This window comes from Phacochoerus africanus, chromosome 4, assembly GCF_016906955.1.
Source record: "Phacochoerus africanus isolate WHEZ1 chromosome 4, ROS_Pafr_v1, whole genome shotgun sequence".
Classification (NCBI taxonomy): domain Eukaryota; kingdom Metazoa; phylum Chordata; class Mammalia; order Artiodactyla; family Suidae; genus Phacochoerus; species Phacochoerus africanus.
The window spans coordinates 74,159,416-74,176,621 of NC_062547.1; the positions used below are offsets into that span (position 1 = coordinate 74,159,416).

At 51.7% G+C, this 17,206-nt stretch overlaps 1 protein-coding gene across 2 annotated transcripts; it reads left to right on the forward strand.

The window, feature by feature from the left end:
* The first annotated feature begins 591 nt into the window (after positions 1 to 591).
* On the forward strand, positions 592 to 16,434 carry TICAM1 (TIR domain containing adaptor molecule 1). Of its 2 annotated transcripts, none has more exons than XM_047777427.1 (2): positions 592 to 726; positions 13,865 to 16,434. In XM_047777427.1, the coding sequence occupies exon 2, from the start codon at positions 14,006 to 14,008 to the stop codon at positions 16,145 to 16,147; it is 2,142 nt and encodes a 713-aa protein (XP_047633383.1). In that variant the 5' UTR covers positions 592 to 726; positions 13,865 to 14,005; the 3' UTR covers positions 16,148 to 16,434. The 2 variants fall into 2 exon arrangements, with proteins under 2 accessions (XP_047633383.1, XP_047633382.1); XM_047777426.1 differs by having other exon boundaries at positions 592 to 722.
* Positions 16,435 to 17,206: the final 772 nt, after the last annotated feature.

Consider the following 17,206-nt stretch of genomic DNA (forward strand, 5'->3'; position numbering starts at 1 on the left):
ATGTGGGTGTGGCCCTAAAAAAGACAAAAAGTCCAAAAAAAAAAAAGATATGCCATCATGCATCTTGGAGTTCCCTGGTGGCTCATTGGGTTGAGGGTCTTGCATTGCCACTGCTGTGGCTCCAGCTGTGGCTCAGGTTCCAGGTTCGATCCCTGGAACTTCCACTTGCAAAGGTTAGGCCCAAACAACAACAAACCAGATATGCCATCTTGCTGCCCCTCTTCCAACGACATGGGCGTCCCCAAACCCTTCCGGGAAGGCCATGATTCCTGCACCCCTCCACACCCCAATTATCCCATCCCCTCTGTTCGATTTCCTGGTAAACATTAACTACTAATTGAGATGAACTAATTTTTAAATTGTGGTTCTTTCTTGCTAGACTGTGCGACCCCGAGGGCAGGGCTTTTGTCCCTCTGGGCCCCTGTTGTGGTCCCCAGCGCCCAACGTGGCAGCGGGCAGAGGGAGAGAGGGTGTCGTTTGGGGTGTCTCGGGGACTTTCCCGGTCCCGCTGGGAAAGCGTGATCTCACCTCCTTCCTCTCTCCTCCCCGGACGCGGAAGGGGCAGGCGGAGGCTGCAGGCGGGGACCGCGCGCCTCCAACCTCCGGCGCGCCCTCGGCTGCTGCCCGCACCGCGGTCTGGGCGTCGGGCCGTCGGGCCGTCAGGCCACCAGCCCCAGCCCCGAGGACTCCAGCGGCGCGGCGGCCGTCTCCATGGTTCCCTGGTAGGTGAGAAAGGGGTGAGGGCCTGCCGGGGAGGGGCGGGGGACCCCCGCAGGCCAACAGGGGGCCCGGTGCCCCTCGCCGGCGTTCGAGGCCAGCTGCCCCCACTTGGAACTTCTGCTGGCCTCCTTCCGCGTGTTCAGTGCTCCCCTCAATACTCCAGTTCCCTTCCCTGACCTAAGTCCTCCCCAGACCCCCAGCTCTTCCTCGTCACCCCGAATCCTCCCCCAACACCCAGGTCTTCCCCTCCAACACCCTATTCCTCCTCCACATTTCTGATTTCTTCCCCGAGCTGGGCGCTCTGTCTGTTCCAGCCCCTGTTCCTCTCGCCTGCGATCGCCGCCCCCCCTGCCCCTCCCCCAGCCCCTCCGGGGCCTTGGTTGGGGGGGGTGCTCCCCCTGCGGTGTTGGGTTGGTCGGTACCTGCCCAGGAGACAGACTATCCAGGACTGGTTTCTGGCACCACTCGGAGCCCGGTGGCCCCAGGCCTTCTTCTTGGCACCTGCGTTCCTTCCCTCTCCTTGTGGCTGAGACAGGGGTCTGGGGGAGGGGGCACCCCAGTGTGACCCAGGAAAGCTGGAAGCCTGGTGTCTAGGTTCCAGAGTTGGGGGGAGGGGTTGGTGGGTGCTACAGGCTCTCGAACCTTCCTGGGCCTCTGTGTCTTCCAAATAAGGGACGTTCATTCTTTCTTCAAAGAACGTTTATGGAGCACCTGCTGTGTCGGGGGAGACACTGTTCAGTATGCTGGGCACACAGTAGGGGCCAAATAGTGTCCTCATGGAGCCACATGGGGCAAAAAGCGTGGCCTGTCACAGGGGTGTGTGCCCAAACGCAGAGGGCAGATATCTGGTGCCATCTCCACTGGCCAGGCTTGAGGATTCCTCAGATCCAGGATTGGGAAGGAGACTGCACATAGTAGGTGCTTAGTGAGTAAAGGCAGGGGCCCCACAGCCAGGCTGCCTGGTTGAAATTCCTGATGCTTTATTTCTACCTGTGTGATCCCAGGCGAAATCACTTTACCTCTCTGTGCCTCCCTTTCCCACTGGTAAACAGGCAGTCAAAATAGTCTTAGCTCACAGCCTTGCCCCTCCTTTGCACAGTGCCCAGCACATGGTAGGTGCTCAGCAAACATTTATTGAATAAATGCCCTTCAGTCTCCTGCATGTTTTTCAGAGATAGTCTGGCTATGTTTTGGCTTCTGGGTCTCATTGGAACATTTCTTTTTTAGCCAAAAGGAGTGAATTGTGTCCCTGCTATATGCCAGTCCTGGTGGGAGCAGATTAGACTATCTTCTTGGGGAGGGAGGAGTCAAACAGGAAACATTTATTAGGTGCCTACTGTGTGCCGGATACTATTCCATCCACTTATTCATTTATTCAGCCAATAAGTATTTATAAGGTATACGTATTTATTTATGTAAGTATACCTACTGTGTGCCTGTCCCTGGAGATACAGCTGGGAACAAGACTGATGAACGTCCCTGTTTTAGTGGTGCTCACTCTGGTAGGAGGCAGTGCACAGTCAACAGAGTTGATAGGATAAATCCATAGTGTCAGGTGGCTGGAATTTGAAAGGAGAGAAATAAAGCAAGGAGTGTGGGGATGGGCTTCAGTTTTAAGCAGGGTGTCCACGGTTGACCTTGGTGAGGAGGTGACATCCTTCAGGCAGACCTGAAGGAGGCGAGGGAGCCTGCAGTGTGGATATCTGGGGAGAGGTACTCTAGGCTTTGGGAACAACCAGTGCAAAGGTCCTGAGGCAGGCTTATGCCTGGTGTGTTGAAGGAACAGTGTGGCTGGATCAGAGGAAGTGAGGGGGGCAGTGGGAGGGATGGGGGCCTACAGGGAGGACTTGATCAAGTGACTCCTGTCAAAAACGATTCTTGGAGTTCCCATTGTGGTGCGGTGGAAACGAATCCAACTAGGAACCATGAGGTTGCGGGTTCAATCCCTGGCCTCACTCAGTGGGTTAAGGATCCAGCATTGCCGTGAGCTGTGGTGTAGATCACAGACGTGGCTTGGATCCTGTGTTGCTGTGGCTATAGTGTAGGCAGGCAGCTGTAGCTTCTACTGGACCCCTAGCTTGGGAACCTCCATATGTTGCAGGTGCCACCCTAAAAAAAAAAAAAAAGCAAAAAACCAAAAACAATTCTTGATTTCTTCCCCCAATCCCAAACCAGCCGCTCCCATGTCCTCCTCATCTCACACATTCAAATGTCCAGGAATCCTTTCCCCCTCCTGCTCCCCTCCTGTGTCTCCAAATTATCCACACATCTATCCACTGGATCTCCTTCCTGGAGACCACCATCCAGTCTGGCTCCCATCATTGCTTAGCAGAGCCAGTGGTCCCCTCCACCCTGGTCCTCCCACAAAATCCAGCTCTCCTGCCCTCGCCCTCTGGCCCCCACCATAGCCTGTCCTCCCTGCAGTAGCCAGAGGGTACCTGTAAGCAGCTGAGTCCCTTCCATCACTGCTCTGCTCACTGCCCTCCAGGGCTCCCATCTCCTTCAGGGTAAAAGTCAAAGTCCTCACCATAGCCCGTAAGACCCTGCATGACCTGCCCTGTCCCCTCCTACCCCTCCCTTCCTCCCTCTCTCCCCCTCCCTCACTCTGCTCCAGACACACTGGCCTCCTCCCTGTTCCTCCAGCATACCAGGCATGGTCCTGCCCCAGGGCCTTTGCACATGCCCAGCTCTCTGCCTGAAACTTTCTTTCCCTGGATCTGCCTGCATGTGAGTTACAACCTCACTTCCTTCAGGTCTCAGCTCACTTGTCACTTCCAGAGGCCTCCATTGATCTCCAGTCCTTGGCAGCCTTTCCCCCAGTCCTTTTTGCCTTCCCTGACCCTGGCTCATGTCCTCAACAGCTCTTTCTATTCTCTGCAAATTACTTTCTCCTTCATTCCTGGTCTCTGGAGTTCTGAGAGGGCCGGGCGGGGGGCTCAGCAGCATCTAGAACAGCTCTTGGCACAGAGTAGGCATTCAGTTAATATCCACTCCACACAAGAGTATCGATAAGAGAGGAAGGTGTGGGCATATTCCCAATGTGGTGAACTAATATAAAAGAAGAAAAAAAAGAGATTCTGCCAGTATTTATTTCTGATTCGTAGGCTTTTTTTATATTGTTACACTGAGCTGTCACTCATGAGGAGGGCTGCTTTTCTGCTCGTTTTATGCACAAGGAAACAGAGGCTGAGAAGCAGGTCCTGCCAGCTGGCAGGGGGTGGACCCAGATCCCCACCCCTGTAGGTGCTCCCCTCCCCTAGCCCTGGCACCCACTGTCAGATGCCAAGTGGACTTTGTCCCGGAGGCCATGGAAGGTGGAGCCAGGTTTCTGGAAGCTTGAGGTGGCCTCTAGCCAGGGCAGATTGAATGCACAGGGGACACACCAGGGAACAGCATCTGGGGAGGGGGCCACAGCTGGCACAGTCACTGCATCGGGGCTCAGGCTGGCAGGCGGGGAGATGGAGAAGAAACACTGTGTGACTTTAGGTAATTTGCCAGGAGTGCAGGCAGGGGCGGTCCTGCCTCACTGATTCTTTATTTTTAATTTTATTGACGTATAGTTGATTTACGATGTTGTGATAATTTCTGCGGTACAGCAGAGTGATTCATTTATACATATGTATGTTCTCTCTCTCTCTCTCTCTTTTTTTTTTTTTTTGCTGCACCTGCAGCATGCAGAAATACCTGGACCTGGGATCAAACCCTCACCACAGCAGTGACAATGCTGGATCCTTAACTCCTTGTCCGTTGTGCCACAATGGAACTCCTATATATTCCCTTTTTTTTTTTTGGCCACCCCATGACATATGGGGTTCCCAGGCCAGGGATCGAATCTGAGCCAGAGTTGCAACCTACCCCACAGCTATGGCAATGTTGGGATCCTTAACCCACTGTGGCAGGCTGGGAATGAAACCCATGTCTCCACCACTGTAGAGACACCCTGGATCCCATTGCACTCCAGCGGGCACTCCTATATTCTTTTTATATGCTTTTCCTTTATGGTTTATTACAGTATATTGAATATAGTTCCCTGTGTTATATAGTAGGATTTCATTGTTTATCCATCCTGTATATAATAGTTTGCATCTGCTGACCCCCAAGTTCCACTCCATCCCTCCCCCCTTCCCTCTCCTCCTTGACAACCACAAATCTATTCTGTATGTCTGTGATTCTACTTCTGTTTCATAGATAAGTTTATTTTTGTCATATTTTAGATATTATATATGATATTTGTCTTTTTCTGACTTATTTCACTTAGTATGATAATCTCTAGGTTCATCCATGTTGCTGCAGATGGCATTATTTCATTCTTTTTTATGGCTGAGTAATATTCCATTGTGTATCTGTACCACATCTCCTTTATCCATTCATCTGTCAGTAAATATTTAGGTTGCTTCCATGTCTTGGCTATTGTGAATAGTGCTGCTGTGAACACTGGGTTATAGGTTTGTCTGGATATATACCCAGTGAGGAGAGGGTTGCCTCACTGATTCTGAGTCTTGCTGGCTCTGTTTACTTTTCCACAAGCCCAGCCCTGAGCCTCTGTTGTGGGGATGTCCAGCGAGGGGGACTCCAGCTTGGGTGCCTGCTGGGGGTGGGCAGCTATCAGTCACCAAAGGCTCTGATGGTATGCCAGGCACTGCTCTGTGACATTTCTATGTGGATTAACTCAACTAATAGCAGCCCTCGAAGGGAGGGCTAATCCTTGTACCCATTCTACAGATGAGGAGACTGAGGCCCCAGTGTACAGGTAGCCTGGAAGCAGTACAACTGAGATTTGTACCCCACGGGCATGCTCCCACCAACTCCTCTCTTGCCCTGGAGGGGAGTCATTTCAGGTGGGTGTCCCATAGAGGGGGCAGCTTTTGGCTCCTCGACAAGGGCAGCTGACACTCCATTCTCACTGAATACCTGGATTCCAGGAGAACTCAGAACATGAAAATTTCATACAGACTCCTCTGTTCAATGTTGGCAGCTAAGTTAAGTTTGCTTCTCACAGTCTGAACTTTTGTCCTTTTAACTTTTTATTTGTTTTTTCGTTTGTTTGTTTTTGGCTGCGCCCATGGCATGCAGAAGTTCCCAGGCCAGGGATCAGACCTGCACCACAGCAGTGACAATGCTGGATCCTTAACCACTAAGGCACCAGGGAACTCCACTTTTAAGATTTTATTGATGTAGAACCTGACAATAGGACTTGGATCCTAAGTACTGAGCTTGAATTTTCAGAGTGAACACTGGGAAACAGAACTTGATGTCCAGCTCCACTCATGCTTGTCCTTTACCCTTTATCAGCTGTGCTTTTTTAAATTTCTTTTTTTAATTTTTAGGGTTTTTAATTTCTATGGCATATGGAGGTTTCCACGCTAGGAGCTGAATTGGAACTGCAGCTGCTGGCCTACGCCACAGCCACAGCAGTGTGGGATCTGAGCCGCATCTGTGACCTGCACCACAGCTCACGGCAGTGCCGGATCCTTAACCCACTGAGTGAGGCCAGGGGTCAAAACTGCATCCTCTTGGATACTAGTCGGATTCGTTACTGCTGAGCCACAATGGGAACTCTGAGCTGTGCTCTTTATTAGTTAAAAATTGGAGGGTGTGGAGTTCCTGTTGTGGCTCAGTGGGTTACGAACCCAACTACTATCCTTGAGGATGTGGGTTCTATCCCTGGCCTCACTCTGTGGGTTAAGGATCCAGCAGTGCTGTGAGCTGTGGTATAGGTCTCAGACATGGCTCAGATCCCACATTGCTGTGGCTGTGGCATAGGCTGGCAGCTGCAGCTCTGATCTGACCCCTAGTCTGGAAAGTTCCATATGCCATAGGTGCAGCCACACCAAAAAAAAAAAAAAAAAAAAAAAAAAAATTGGAGGGTGCATGTCAACACGCCTGATTTTTTTCTTTTTAAGTTCTATAGGGAGTTCCCATTGTGGCTTAGTGGGTTAAGAACCCGACTAGTACCCATGAAGTTGCAGGTTCAATCCCTGGCCTTGCTCAATTGGTTAAGGATCTGGCATTGCCACAAACTGTGGTATAGGTCGTAGATGTGGCTCGGATCTAGTGTTGCTGTGGCTGTGGCCTAGGCTGACAGCTGCGCTCCGATTCAACCCCTAGTCTGGGAACTTCCATGTGCTGCAGGCGTGGCCATAAAAAGAAAAAAAAAAAGTTACTATACACAGAGCTGTTCCTAGGAGCCATTGAGAGGTGGAAAGAATAGTTGATCCGATGGAATTCCTGTCATGGTGCAGTGGTTAACAAATCTAACAAGGAACCATGAGGTTGCAGGTTCGATCCCTGGCCTTGCTCAGTGGATTAAGGATCCAGTGTTGCCCTGAGCTGTGGTGTAGGTCACAGATGCGGCTCGGATCCAGCACTGCTGTGGCTCTGGTGTAGGCTGGCAGCTACAGATCCGATTGGATCCCTAGCCTGGGGACCTCCATATGCCTCGGTGCGACCCTGGAAAGACAAAAAAAAAAAAAAAAAAAGTTGATCTGAGGTTCACTGCTATAGAGGGAGATTTCTGATATTTCAAATAGGTTTATGCTTTGCTTTTTTTCTTTTTTTGAGTGCCCTATGGCGTAGGGAGTTCCCAGACCAGGGATTAGATCTGAGCCACTGTTACCACCTACGCCGCAGCTGCAGCAACACAGGATCCTTAACTCACTGTGCTGAGCCAGGGATGGAACCTGTGTCTCCGAGCTCCAGAGATGCTACCGATCCCGTTGCGCCACAGCATGGGACTCCTCAAGTAGTTCTGATACTTCAAAAAGTTTTGGCTGACTTGTGGTCCCACCTGAACATAAGATCACTGTTGTTTTTATCCCATTTTGTTGCTAACAGCCAGCTCACATCAGAGATAGGAAAAACTATACACTTTGCCTTTCTCTTGCTGCTGCATTATGGCAGCGTCTTCTGTCTTCCGTTTTCCTCCAGGAGTACTCTGGCTGTGAGCTCGTTTCACCAGAGCTGGCTCAGCTGAAGCTAGATAAGGAGTTCCCCAGTAGTTCAGCAGGTTAAAGATCAGTATTGTCACTGCAGTGGCTCGAGTTGCTGCTGTGACACAGGCTCAATCTCTGACCTGGTAACTTTCACATGCCTTGGGCATGGCCAAAAACAAACAAAAATTAGATAAGGTTGTTTCTCAGTCCATATAAGCTGGACTCTCTGATGATACACTTTGGAGACCTTCTAGAGCCAAGCGGCTTTGGTTCCAAAATAGCAGTGCCCCTTACATACCTTTTCTGGTACCAATTCTTCAAGATCTGGTATGTTATTTTTTTCAGATCTCAATTCAGACATTACATTTTTTTTTTTTTTAATGGCTGCATCCGAAGTTTTCATTGTGGCGCAGCGGAAACGAATCCAAATAGGAACCATGAGGTTGAGGATTTGATTGCCGACCTCGCTCAGTGGGTTAGGGACCCGGCATTGCCATGAACTGTCATGTAGGTCACACACGCGGCTCGGATCCTGCATTGCTGTGGCTGCAGTGTAGGCAGGCAGCTACACCTCCGATTCGACCCCTAGCCTGGGGACCTCCATATGCCTCGGGCATGGCCCTAAAAAGCAAAAAAAAAAAAAAAAAAAAGCTGCATCTGAGGCGTATGGAAGTTCCCAGGCCAGGGATTGACTCCAAGCCCAAACTGTGACCTACGCTGCAGCTGCAGCAATGTCAGATCCTTTAACCCACTGCACTGGGCAAGGGATTGAACCCAAGCCTCAGCAATAACCTGAGCTGCTGCAGTCAGATTCTTAACCCACTGCACCACTCCCAAATGCTACAGTTTTAACACGTTAAGTGACATCCAATCCTACCAAAATAAAGCTGGTTTTAACAGGGGGGAAATATTTTAGGCTGCTCCAGCTTTTCCATTTTAATGAATTAAAAACGAAAAAATGTTGGAGTTCCCTCGTGGCACAGTGGTCTCTGTTGCAGTTACTCAGCTCTGCCACTGTAGCCTGAAAGCAGCAAGGACCGTGTGTAAATGAGTGAACACGCTTGTGTTCCAAGAAAACATTATTTAGTGGAACAGCTGTGCACAGTGTCATCAAGGCAGGCTTGACCAAAAATCTGAAGGATGGTAAGAAGTGAGCTGTGAGGACTTGTGAGAGAAACTGTTCCAGGCAGAGGGAGCAGCCAGTGCAAAGGCCCTGAGGTAGGACCGTGCCTGGCAAGTTTGAAGAACAGCAAGAAGGCCAGTGGGCCAATTAAAAGGCATAATGTGGAGTTCCCATTATGGCGCAGTGGAAACTAATCTGACTAGGAATCATGAGGTTTCAAGTTCGATCCCTGGCCTCACTCAGTGGATTAGGGATCGGCATTGCCATGAGCTGTGGTGTAGGCTGGCAGCTGTAGCTCCGATTGGACACCTAGCCTGGGAACCTCCATATGCCGAGGACGTGGCCCTAAAATCATATACCCACTTTGTTGACATACATATGTATTATGTAGGTAGATTAAATTAATATACTGGACTGCCAGTTCCTAAAGGGAAGAGTATGCTTGTTTTATTCTCTCTCTCCTAATAAGTTCAGTGGCGCTGTCACTGCTGTGGCTCCGGTCTCTGCTGTGGCATGGGTTCTATCCCTGGCTTGGGAATTTTTGTGTGCTGCGGGCGCAGCCACAGAAAATTTTTTTCGAATCGATTGCTAATGTGACACAACTGAGCAGATTCTTGGAAAAAATGTGTTTCTGGCTTCTCTTAAATAATTAGCAGATGTGGTCTCACCATTTTCTTTCTTGGCAACAGGTATCTTTCTTGATACAGGTAGAGGTGATTCTGGGTTTTTAGGTAAAAGCCCAGGTGTCCTCCTTGCGCCCCCCACTCTCCCCAGGCTCACAGGATCCTGCGCAACCTGTCCCATCCCCTCCCTGCCTTCTGCTCCTTCCTCTGCCCCCACTCACTCCCTCTGCTTCAGACACATGGGCTTCTCTCCTGTTCCTCCAACAGGCCAGGCACCATCCCTCCCCAGGGCCTTTGCATATGCTGATCCCTTGGCCTGTATCTCTCTTCCCTCAGGATGTGCCCACTCTCTCCCCATGTTTATGTCCTATTGAAATCTCTTTTCTCATCAAAGCCTTCCTAAACTGCATCGTTTAACCCTGCCTGCACCCACCCATGATTCTTAGAGTCCACGACGCTCCTTTTCTTTTTGTTTCTCCAGAGTGCTTACACTGTGATAGACCATGAATTTCACTCATGTCTTTGGTGACCGTCTGCTCCCCATGCTAGGAAGTCAGCTCCATTTGGGCGGGGGGGGTCTCCGTCATTCTCCCCCAGCCCCCACAATCAACAGCTCAGCATGTTGGGCAGCTTCCATTTTCGAAACAGCCAGCCGCTCACTTCCTTATGTGCCCCCTGCCCCCAAGCTGCCTCTCTCCCTGCCCCTTCTTGGCTGCTTCTCTCCTGCTCATTCTGCTCAGTCACCTTCCCCTCATGCCTCCGCCCCCTGGCACCTGCTCTCCCAGGCTCTCTCTGCTCGGCTTCTGGCCTTCCTAGAGTCATCTATCTAGGTCTAAGCCACATGACAAATGCTCAGCGAATTTTTAAAAAACGCTGAGTCATTTATCCTGTGCGGTCTGTGATGTGATAGCATGGGAGGTTGATGCACGTGAATCAGCTCGTGGTCTAGACCAAGATCCCTTGACGTCAGCACTTAGCAATGTTTGGGGCCAGGTCATTCTCTTGGTGGCCATCCTGGGCACTGTGGGTGTCCCTGGCCCCCACCCACTCAATGTCAAAAGCACTTTCTTTTTTTCTTTTTTCTTTTTTGGCTGCCTCGAGGCATATGGAGTTCCCAGGCCAGGGATCAGATCCAAGCAGTTAGTTGTGACCTCAGCCACAGCTGCAGCAACGCTGGATCCTTACCCCATTATGCCAGGCCAGGGATCGAACCTGCATCCCAGTGCCTCCAAGATGCTGTTGATCCCATTACCCCAACAGCAGGAACTTCTGTGAGGAGCACCTTTCCCCACAGAATTTTTTTTTTTTTTTTGGCTTTTTTTGAGGCTGCACCCACAGCATATGGAGGTTCCTAGGCTAGGGGTCGAATCAGAGCTACAGCTGCTGGCCTACGCCACAGCCACAGAAACACCAGATCTGAGCTGCATGTGCGACCTACACCACAGCTCACGGCCACGCCAGATCCTTAACCCACTGAGTGAGGCCCGAGATCGAACCCGCAACCTCATGGTTACTAGTCGGATTCGTTTCCGCTGCGCCACAATGGAAACTCCCCCACAGTCTTGACAACTAGAAACATCCTCCGATGTCACCAAGCATCCCCTGGGGGGATAGAACTATCCCCAGTGAAGGAGCACTGTTCTTGGCTCCAGTGGTCTCCTGTGGGCACCCGGACAGAGAAGGCAATGGACCTCAGCCCAGCCCAGCTGAGAGACAGAAAGTGTTCTCAGCCTCCAGGATCTGGCGTGAGGCTGTGCTTTTCCCAAGTCTGAACATGATGGTCCTTGAGCACCTGGGCAGGGGGGACATGCTCCCTGGTGTCTTTGTTCTGTGCGCTTGGGAAAGACCTTCTCTCCATGCCTGTTTTCTTTCTCTTTCTTCTTTTTTGGCTGCACCCAAGGCATGTGGAAGTTCCCAGGCCAGGGATCAAAACCACAGTAATGATCTGAGCCAAAGCAGTGATGCTGGCTCCTTAACCCACTGAGCCACCAGGGAACTCCTGTGGCTGTTTTCTTATTGGCACTATTGGAAGGATATGCATGTCTGCCTCACACATGCATTGAGTCTTTCATTCAACAAGTAATTGTTGGGGAGTTCTCACTGTGGCTCAGGGATCTTTGGCGTCTCTGCAGCACCAGAATGCAGGTTTGATTCCTGGCCTGGCAGAGTGGGTTAAAGGATCCAGTGTTGGCTGCAGCTGCATTCACTCAGGCTCTGGAATTTCATATGCTGCAGGGCAGCCAGAAAAAGGAAAAAAAAAAAGTAATTGTTAGGCTTCTGTTCCATGGTTCCACAACCCTGCAGTGTAGGGAAAGATTCAGCCTACACCCTCTGATGCCCACGGCAGTCGGGAGACAGAAAGAAAATGTGAAAAGTTTAACACACAGAAAAATTCACCCCGTTGCCAGTTCTGTTGTTGGGGGAACAGGATGACATGGGCAAGAAAGACTGGGATGGAGAACTGGAGTGGTCTTGAAGGGCTCCCTGAGGTGGTACCATTGTACTGGAGGGCTGAGGATGACCTTAACGTCAGCCAGACAAAGGTCTGGGGATAAGGTGTTCCAAGCAGACAGAACAGCACAGGCAAAGAGCCTGAAGTGGGAGCCAGAGAAATGAAGAGAGGAAGCGCTTGGCAGCAGTATTAGGTGTAGAGCTGGGTTCATCACATTAATAAATGCTACCTGTATCAGCTACTGCTGCATCACAAATTACCCCAGAACTTCATGGCTTCAAAACTACTTATTTATGCATGTTTGTATTTATTTATTTTCTTTTTAGGACTGCACCCACGGCAAATGGAAGTTCCCAGGCTAGGGAGTCAATTAGAGCTGCAGCTGCCAGCCTATGCCATACCCACAGCAATGCAGGATCTGAGTCATGTCTGTGACCTACGCTGCAGCTTACGGCAATGCCAGATCCTTGACCCACTGAGCGAGGCCAGGGATCAAACCCGTGTGCCTCATGGATACTAGTTGAGTTTGTTACTGCTGAGCCACAACAGGAAGTCCATAAATATTTATTATCTCACACTTTCTGAATATCAGGAATCTGGGGGCAGAAGCACTGGATAGTTCTGGCTGGAGGTCTCTAATGAGGTTGCAGTCAGACAATCAGCCAGGGTTGTCTCAGCTAAAAGCTCAACTGGGGCTGGAGTTCAAGATGGCGCCCCCATGTGGCTGGTGACCAGAAGCCTCAGTTCCTCTCCCATGTGGGCCTCTTCAGAGGGCAGCTTACAACAGTGGTTTACCACCCCCGCCCCCAACAGAGTGACAGAGAGTGACCAAGAAGGAAGCCATTGTGTTTTTTAAAAATTACTCAATTTTATTACATTTATAGTTGTACAATGATCATCACAACCCAATTTTATAGCCCATCCCATACCCCCAGCCCTCCCCCACCCCCAACTTGTCTCCTTTGGAAACCATAAGGTTTTTAAAGTTTGTGAGTCAGTATCTGTTCTGCAAACAAGTTCATTGTGTCCTTTTTTTAGATTCCACATGTAAGTGATAGCATATGATGTTGGTATCTAACTTCACTGAGCATGATAATTTCTAGGTCCATCCATGTTGCTGCAAATTCCTGTTAATGGCTGAGTAATATTCCATTGTGTTATATGTACCACATCTTCTTTATCCAGTCTTCTGTCGATGGACATTTAGGTTGCTTCCAGGTCTTGGCTATTGTATAGAGTGCTGCAATGAACACTGGAGTACATGTATCTTTTTGAGTCATGGTTTTTTCTGGATAAATGCCTGGGAGTGGGATTGCTGGATCAAATGGTAATTCTATTTTTAGTTTTCTGAGGAATCTCCATACTGTTTTCCACAGTGGTTGCACCAATCTACATTCCCACCAACAGTGTAATAGGGTTCCCTTTTCTCCACACTCTCTCCAGCATTTATTGTTTGTAGACTTTTTGATGGTGGCCATTCTGACCAGTGCAAGGCGGTACCTCACAGTGGTTTTGATTTGCATTTCTCTAATAATGAGTGATGTTGAACATCTTTTCATGTGTTTTTTGGCCATCTATAAGGAAGTCATTGTCTTTTAAAACCCACCGTCACAAGTGATAACCCTGTCACTTCTGCCATAAGAACTCTGGAACAACATTGGATGGATTACCCAAGGCTGTGAATTCCAGGATGTGGGGTCACTGGGGACATCTAGAAGGCTGCCTCTTCCTGAGCAAACATGTATCGAGTGCCTGTTGGCTTCCAGCCTTTGGGTTCAGAACATTCCCTATGCTAACACAGTTCATTCCCTAAAACAATCCCATAAGTGGGCTTATTATCATCCTAATAGGCAGTGTAGTCTTGTGGTTAAGCACAAGCCTCAGACTCTAGAGCCAGATAGCTCGGATTGTAAATCCCAGCTCTGTCACTGGCTGTATGACTTTGTGGAGGGAGGTTTGGGCTGCCTCCTGGAGACCCCCTTTCTGGTGATAACTGTGTCTTTCTGCTTCACAGGTCTGCTCTGCAGCCCCCAGGAGACCTGGTACCGTGATCCGGTAGGGCTGCCGGGCTTGTAGCACAGGGAGGCGCCAGGTGGAACATGCCTCCATCACTCAGTGCATCTCCTGCCGCTGGAGGCTGCACCCACCTGTGCCCATGGCCAACACGAGCCCGTCACTCTCTGGCGCCTTCAACATTCTAAGTGCAGCAGGCCAGGGGAAGCTCTTGTATCTTAAACACAAGCTGAAGACCCTGCGGCTGGGCTGCCAGGGGGCGGACCTCCTGCACGCCATGGTGCTCCTAAAACTGGGCCAGGAGACAGAGGCCAGGATCTCCCTGGAGGCACTGAAGGCGGACGCGGTGGCCCAGCTGGTGGCCCGCCAGTGGGCTGGTGTGGACAGCACCGAGACCCCAGAGGAGCCAGCAGACGTGTCCTGGGCCGTTGCCCGGTTGTACCACCTCCTTGTGGAGGAGAAACTGTGCCCTGCCTCTATGCGGGAGGAGGCCTACAGGGCAGCCCTCCGGGCTTTCCGCTCCAGGGACGACCACCAGCTGGGGGAGCTCCAGGAAGAGGCCCGGGACCGATGCGGGTGGGACATCCTTAGGGACTTGGAGGACGTCCAGGCTCTCCGATCCGATCTGGGCTGCTCCCGGCTGTCCTCAGCATTGCCCTCTCCGCCGCGCAGCCATCCGCGGCCCATCGAGGACCTTTCTGGCTGGAGCAGAGGGCATTCCCTGAGGTCCACTGGCAGCCCGGCTTCCCTGGCCAGCAACTTGGAAATTAGCCAGTCGCCCACCATGGCGCTCCTCAGCCTGCACCACAGTCCCCATGGGCCCAGCAAGCTGTGTGACGAGCCCCGGGCCAGTCCGGTTCCCGAGCCTGCCCCTATGGGCTGCCAGGAACCCGAGGAGATAAGCTGGCCCCCATCGGTGGAGGGTGCCAACTCTCCGGTGGAGTCAAACAGCCCAGTCCCCAGGGATCTCGAGGTGGCGGCAGATGCAAGCCCCGCTAGCCTGCCTGAAGCCCCCGAAGCTCCAGAAACCAGCACACACTACCCGGTGGAGTGCACAGAAGAGCCCGCAGCCCCCAAATCTCTCCCTTCGCACTCCAGAAACGCCTCTCCTGACGTCACAGACCAGAAGCCGCCCCTCCACCTTTCAGAAGAAGATACCACTTACCCCACAGCCCAGCCACACCCACCGACTCCATCGGTACCACAGACGTCCCCTTCCTTTCCTTCTCCGTCGACCCTTTCTTCAGCTCCCCCGACCGTCTCCAACCCAAGTCCCCCTGCTCCCGAGTTGGAGTTATCGGAACAGAAATTCTATAACTTTGTGGTTCTGCACGCGGGTGCGGACGAACACATCGCTCTGCGCGTGCGCGAGAAGCTGGAGTCCCTGGGCGTGCGCGATGGAGCCACCTTCTGCGAGGATTTCCAGGTACCTGGGCGCGGCCAGCTGCGCTGCCTGCAGGACGCCTTGGACCACTCGGCCTTCACCATCCTGCTGCTTACCCCCAACTTCGACTGCCGTCTGAGCCAGCACCAGGCAAACCAGTCTCTGATGAGCAGCCTCACGCGGCCCGGGTGGCAGGACTGCGTGATCCCCTTCCTGCCCCTGGAGAGTTCCCTGGCCCAGCTCAGCCCCGGCACATCCAGTCTGCTCAGTAGCCTGGTGTGGCTGGACGAGCACTCCCAGATCTTCTCTAGGAAGGTGGCCAACACCTTCAAGCCCCAGAAGCTGCGGGCCCGCAAGGCCAAGTGGAGGAAGGAACAGGACGCCCGGGCCCTGCGGGAGCAGAGCCAGCACCTGGAGGGTGAGCGGCAGCAGGCAGCGGCGTGGGGTGCGGCGTGCTCAGCCTACATCCATAGCTACCTGTCCTACCAGACGCAGATGGAGAAGCTTCATATGGCTTTCGCGAGCTACATGCCATTTGGGGCTCAGCTGCCCTCTGCACCCCCAGCGCCTTTTGGAGAACAGGGGCCCCTGGGAGCCCCACCACCCTTTCCCACCTGGCCTGGCCTTCAGCCACCGCCTGTGTCTCCGTGGCTGGCAGGCATGCCCCCACCAGCCTTCCCGCAACCTCCTGCCTTCCCGCAGCCTCCTGCCTTCCCACAGCCTCCTGCCTTCCCACAGCCTCCGGCTGCATCACAGTCCTCCCCTGTGAACCCTCAGAGCCCTGGGGTGCAGCCTCTCATCATCCACCATGCTCAAATGGTACAACTGGGGCTCAATAACCACATGTGGAACCAGAGAGGGACCCAGGCGCCCGAGGACAAGTCACCAGAAACGCAATGACCAAATGTCTGGACCCGATGACTTCAGCCTTGCCTCTCCCCCACCCCCATCTCCAGGAGGCAGTGGAACAGGGGTCATCCGCTACTTTCAGGACACTGCTGGGGAGACCTTTGGGTCTCAGGAAATGGTGCAAAATGGGCCTCTTGCCTTTCTGGTTCTCCAGGTTGCCAGAACTGGATGTGAGTTTACACATTTCTTTCTCTCCTTTTGGAGAGTGGTGGTGGGGAATGGGCTGGGGGGTATTAGAATGGAGTTTTAATTGTAATAAATATTTATTGAATGCTTCAGTAGTGCCGTTGTCCTCTGGGGGACCTCTGCCTTGCCCTTTGTCAAGATAAAAACTGGGCTACTATTGCCATAAAAGCAAACCTAAAGCGAGAACTTCGAATGACATGAGCCATAGTTGTGCACATTTGCTCTCATTTCATTGGTCAGGATGGAGTAAGAGTAGAATTTTAACATTTGTCAAACACTCATCATTTATCCATTCTGGAGGCTTTAAATATCTAAATGTATTTTCAGGGATTCCCCGTCGTGGCTCAGTGGTAATGAACCCTACTAGTATCCATAAGGATGTGGGTTCGACCCCTGGCCTCGCTTAGTGGGTTAAAGATCTCGTGTTGCTGTGAGCTGTAGTGTAGGTCACAGATGTGGCTGGGATCATGCGTGGCTATGGCTGTGGCTGTGGGGTAGGCCAGCAGCTACAGCTCCCATTCAACCCCTAGCCTGGGAACTTCCATTTGCCTTGGGTGCGGCCCTAAAAAAAGACTAAATAAATAAATGTATTGTTGTCCTCCCCAGGGAAAAGCTTCTATTGCTGGTTCCATTTTACATATGGGGAAAACCAAGGCCCAAAACGGTGAATTCTGGTCCCCAAAGTCACACAGATCGAAAGTGGGGAGATTGTCGTGAAGTAGTTGGATTTCCAAGGGAGGGAATGAAGGTCCAGCCCAGAAGAGCCAGGTGAGCCAGGAAGCTGCAAGCCTCTTCTTGCTCCACAGTGTGATCTGAACATTGACTTCGTGTATCCTTTCCTCTGCTGCCAGCTTCCCCAAAGGG

Excerpts from the sequence above, each read along its gene's own strand:
- TICAM1 (XM_047777427.1), top strand. The coding sequence starts at position 14,006 with ATGGCCAACACGAGCCCGTCACTCTCTGGCGCCTTCAACATTCTAAGT.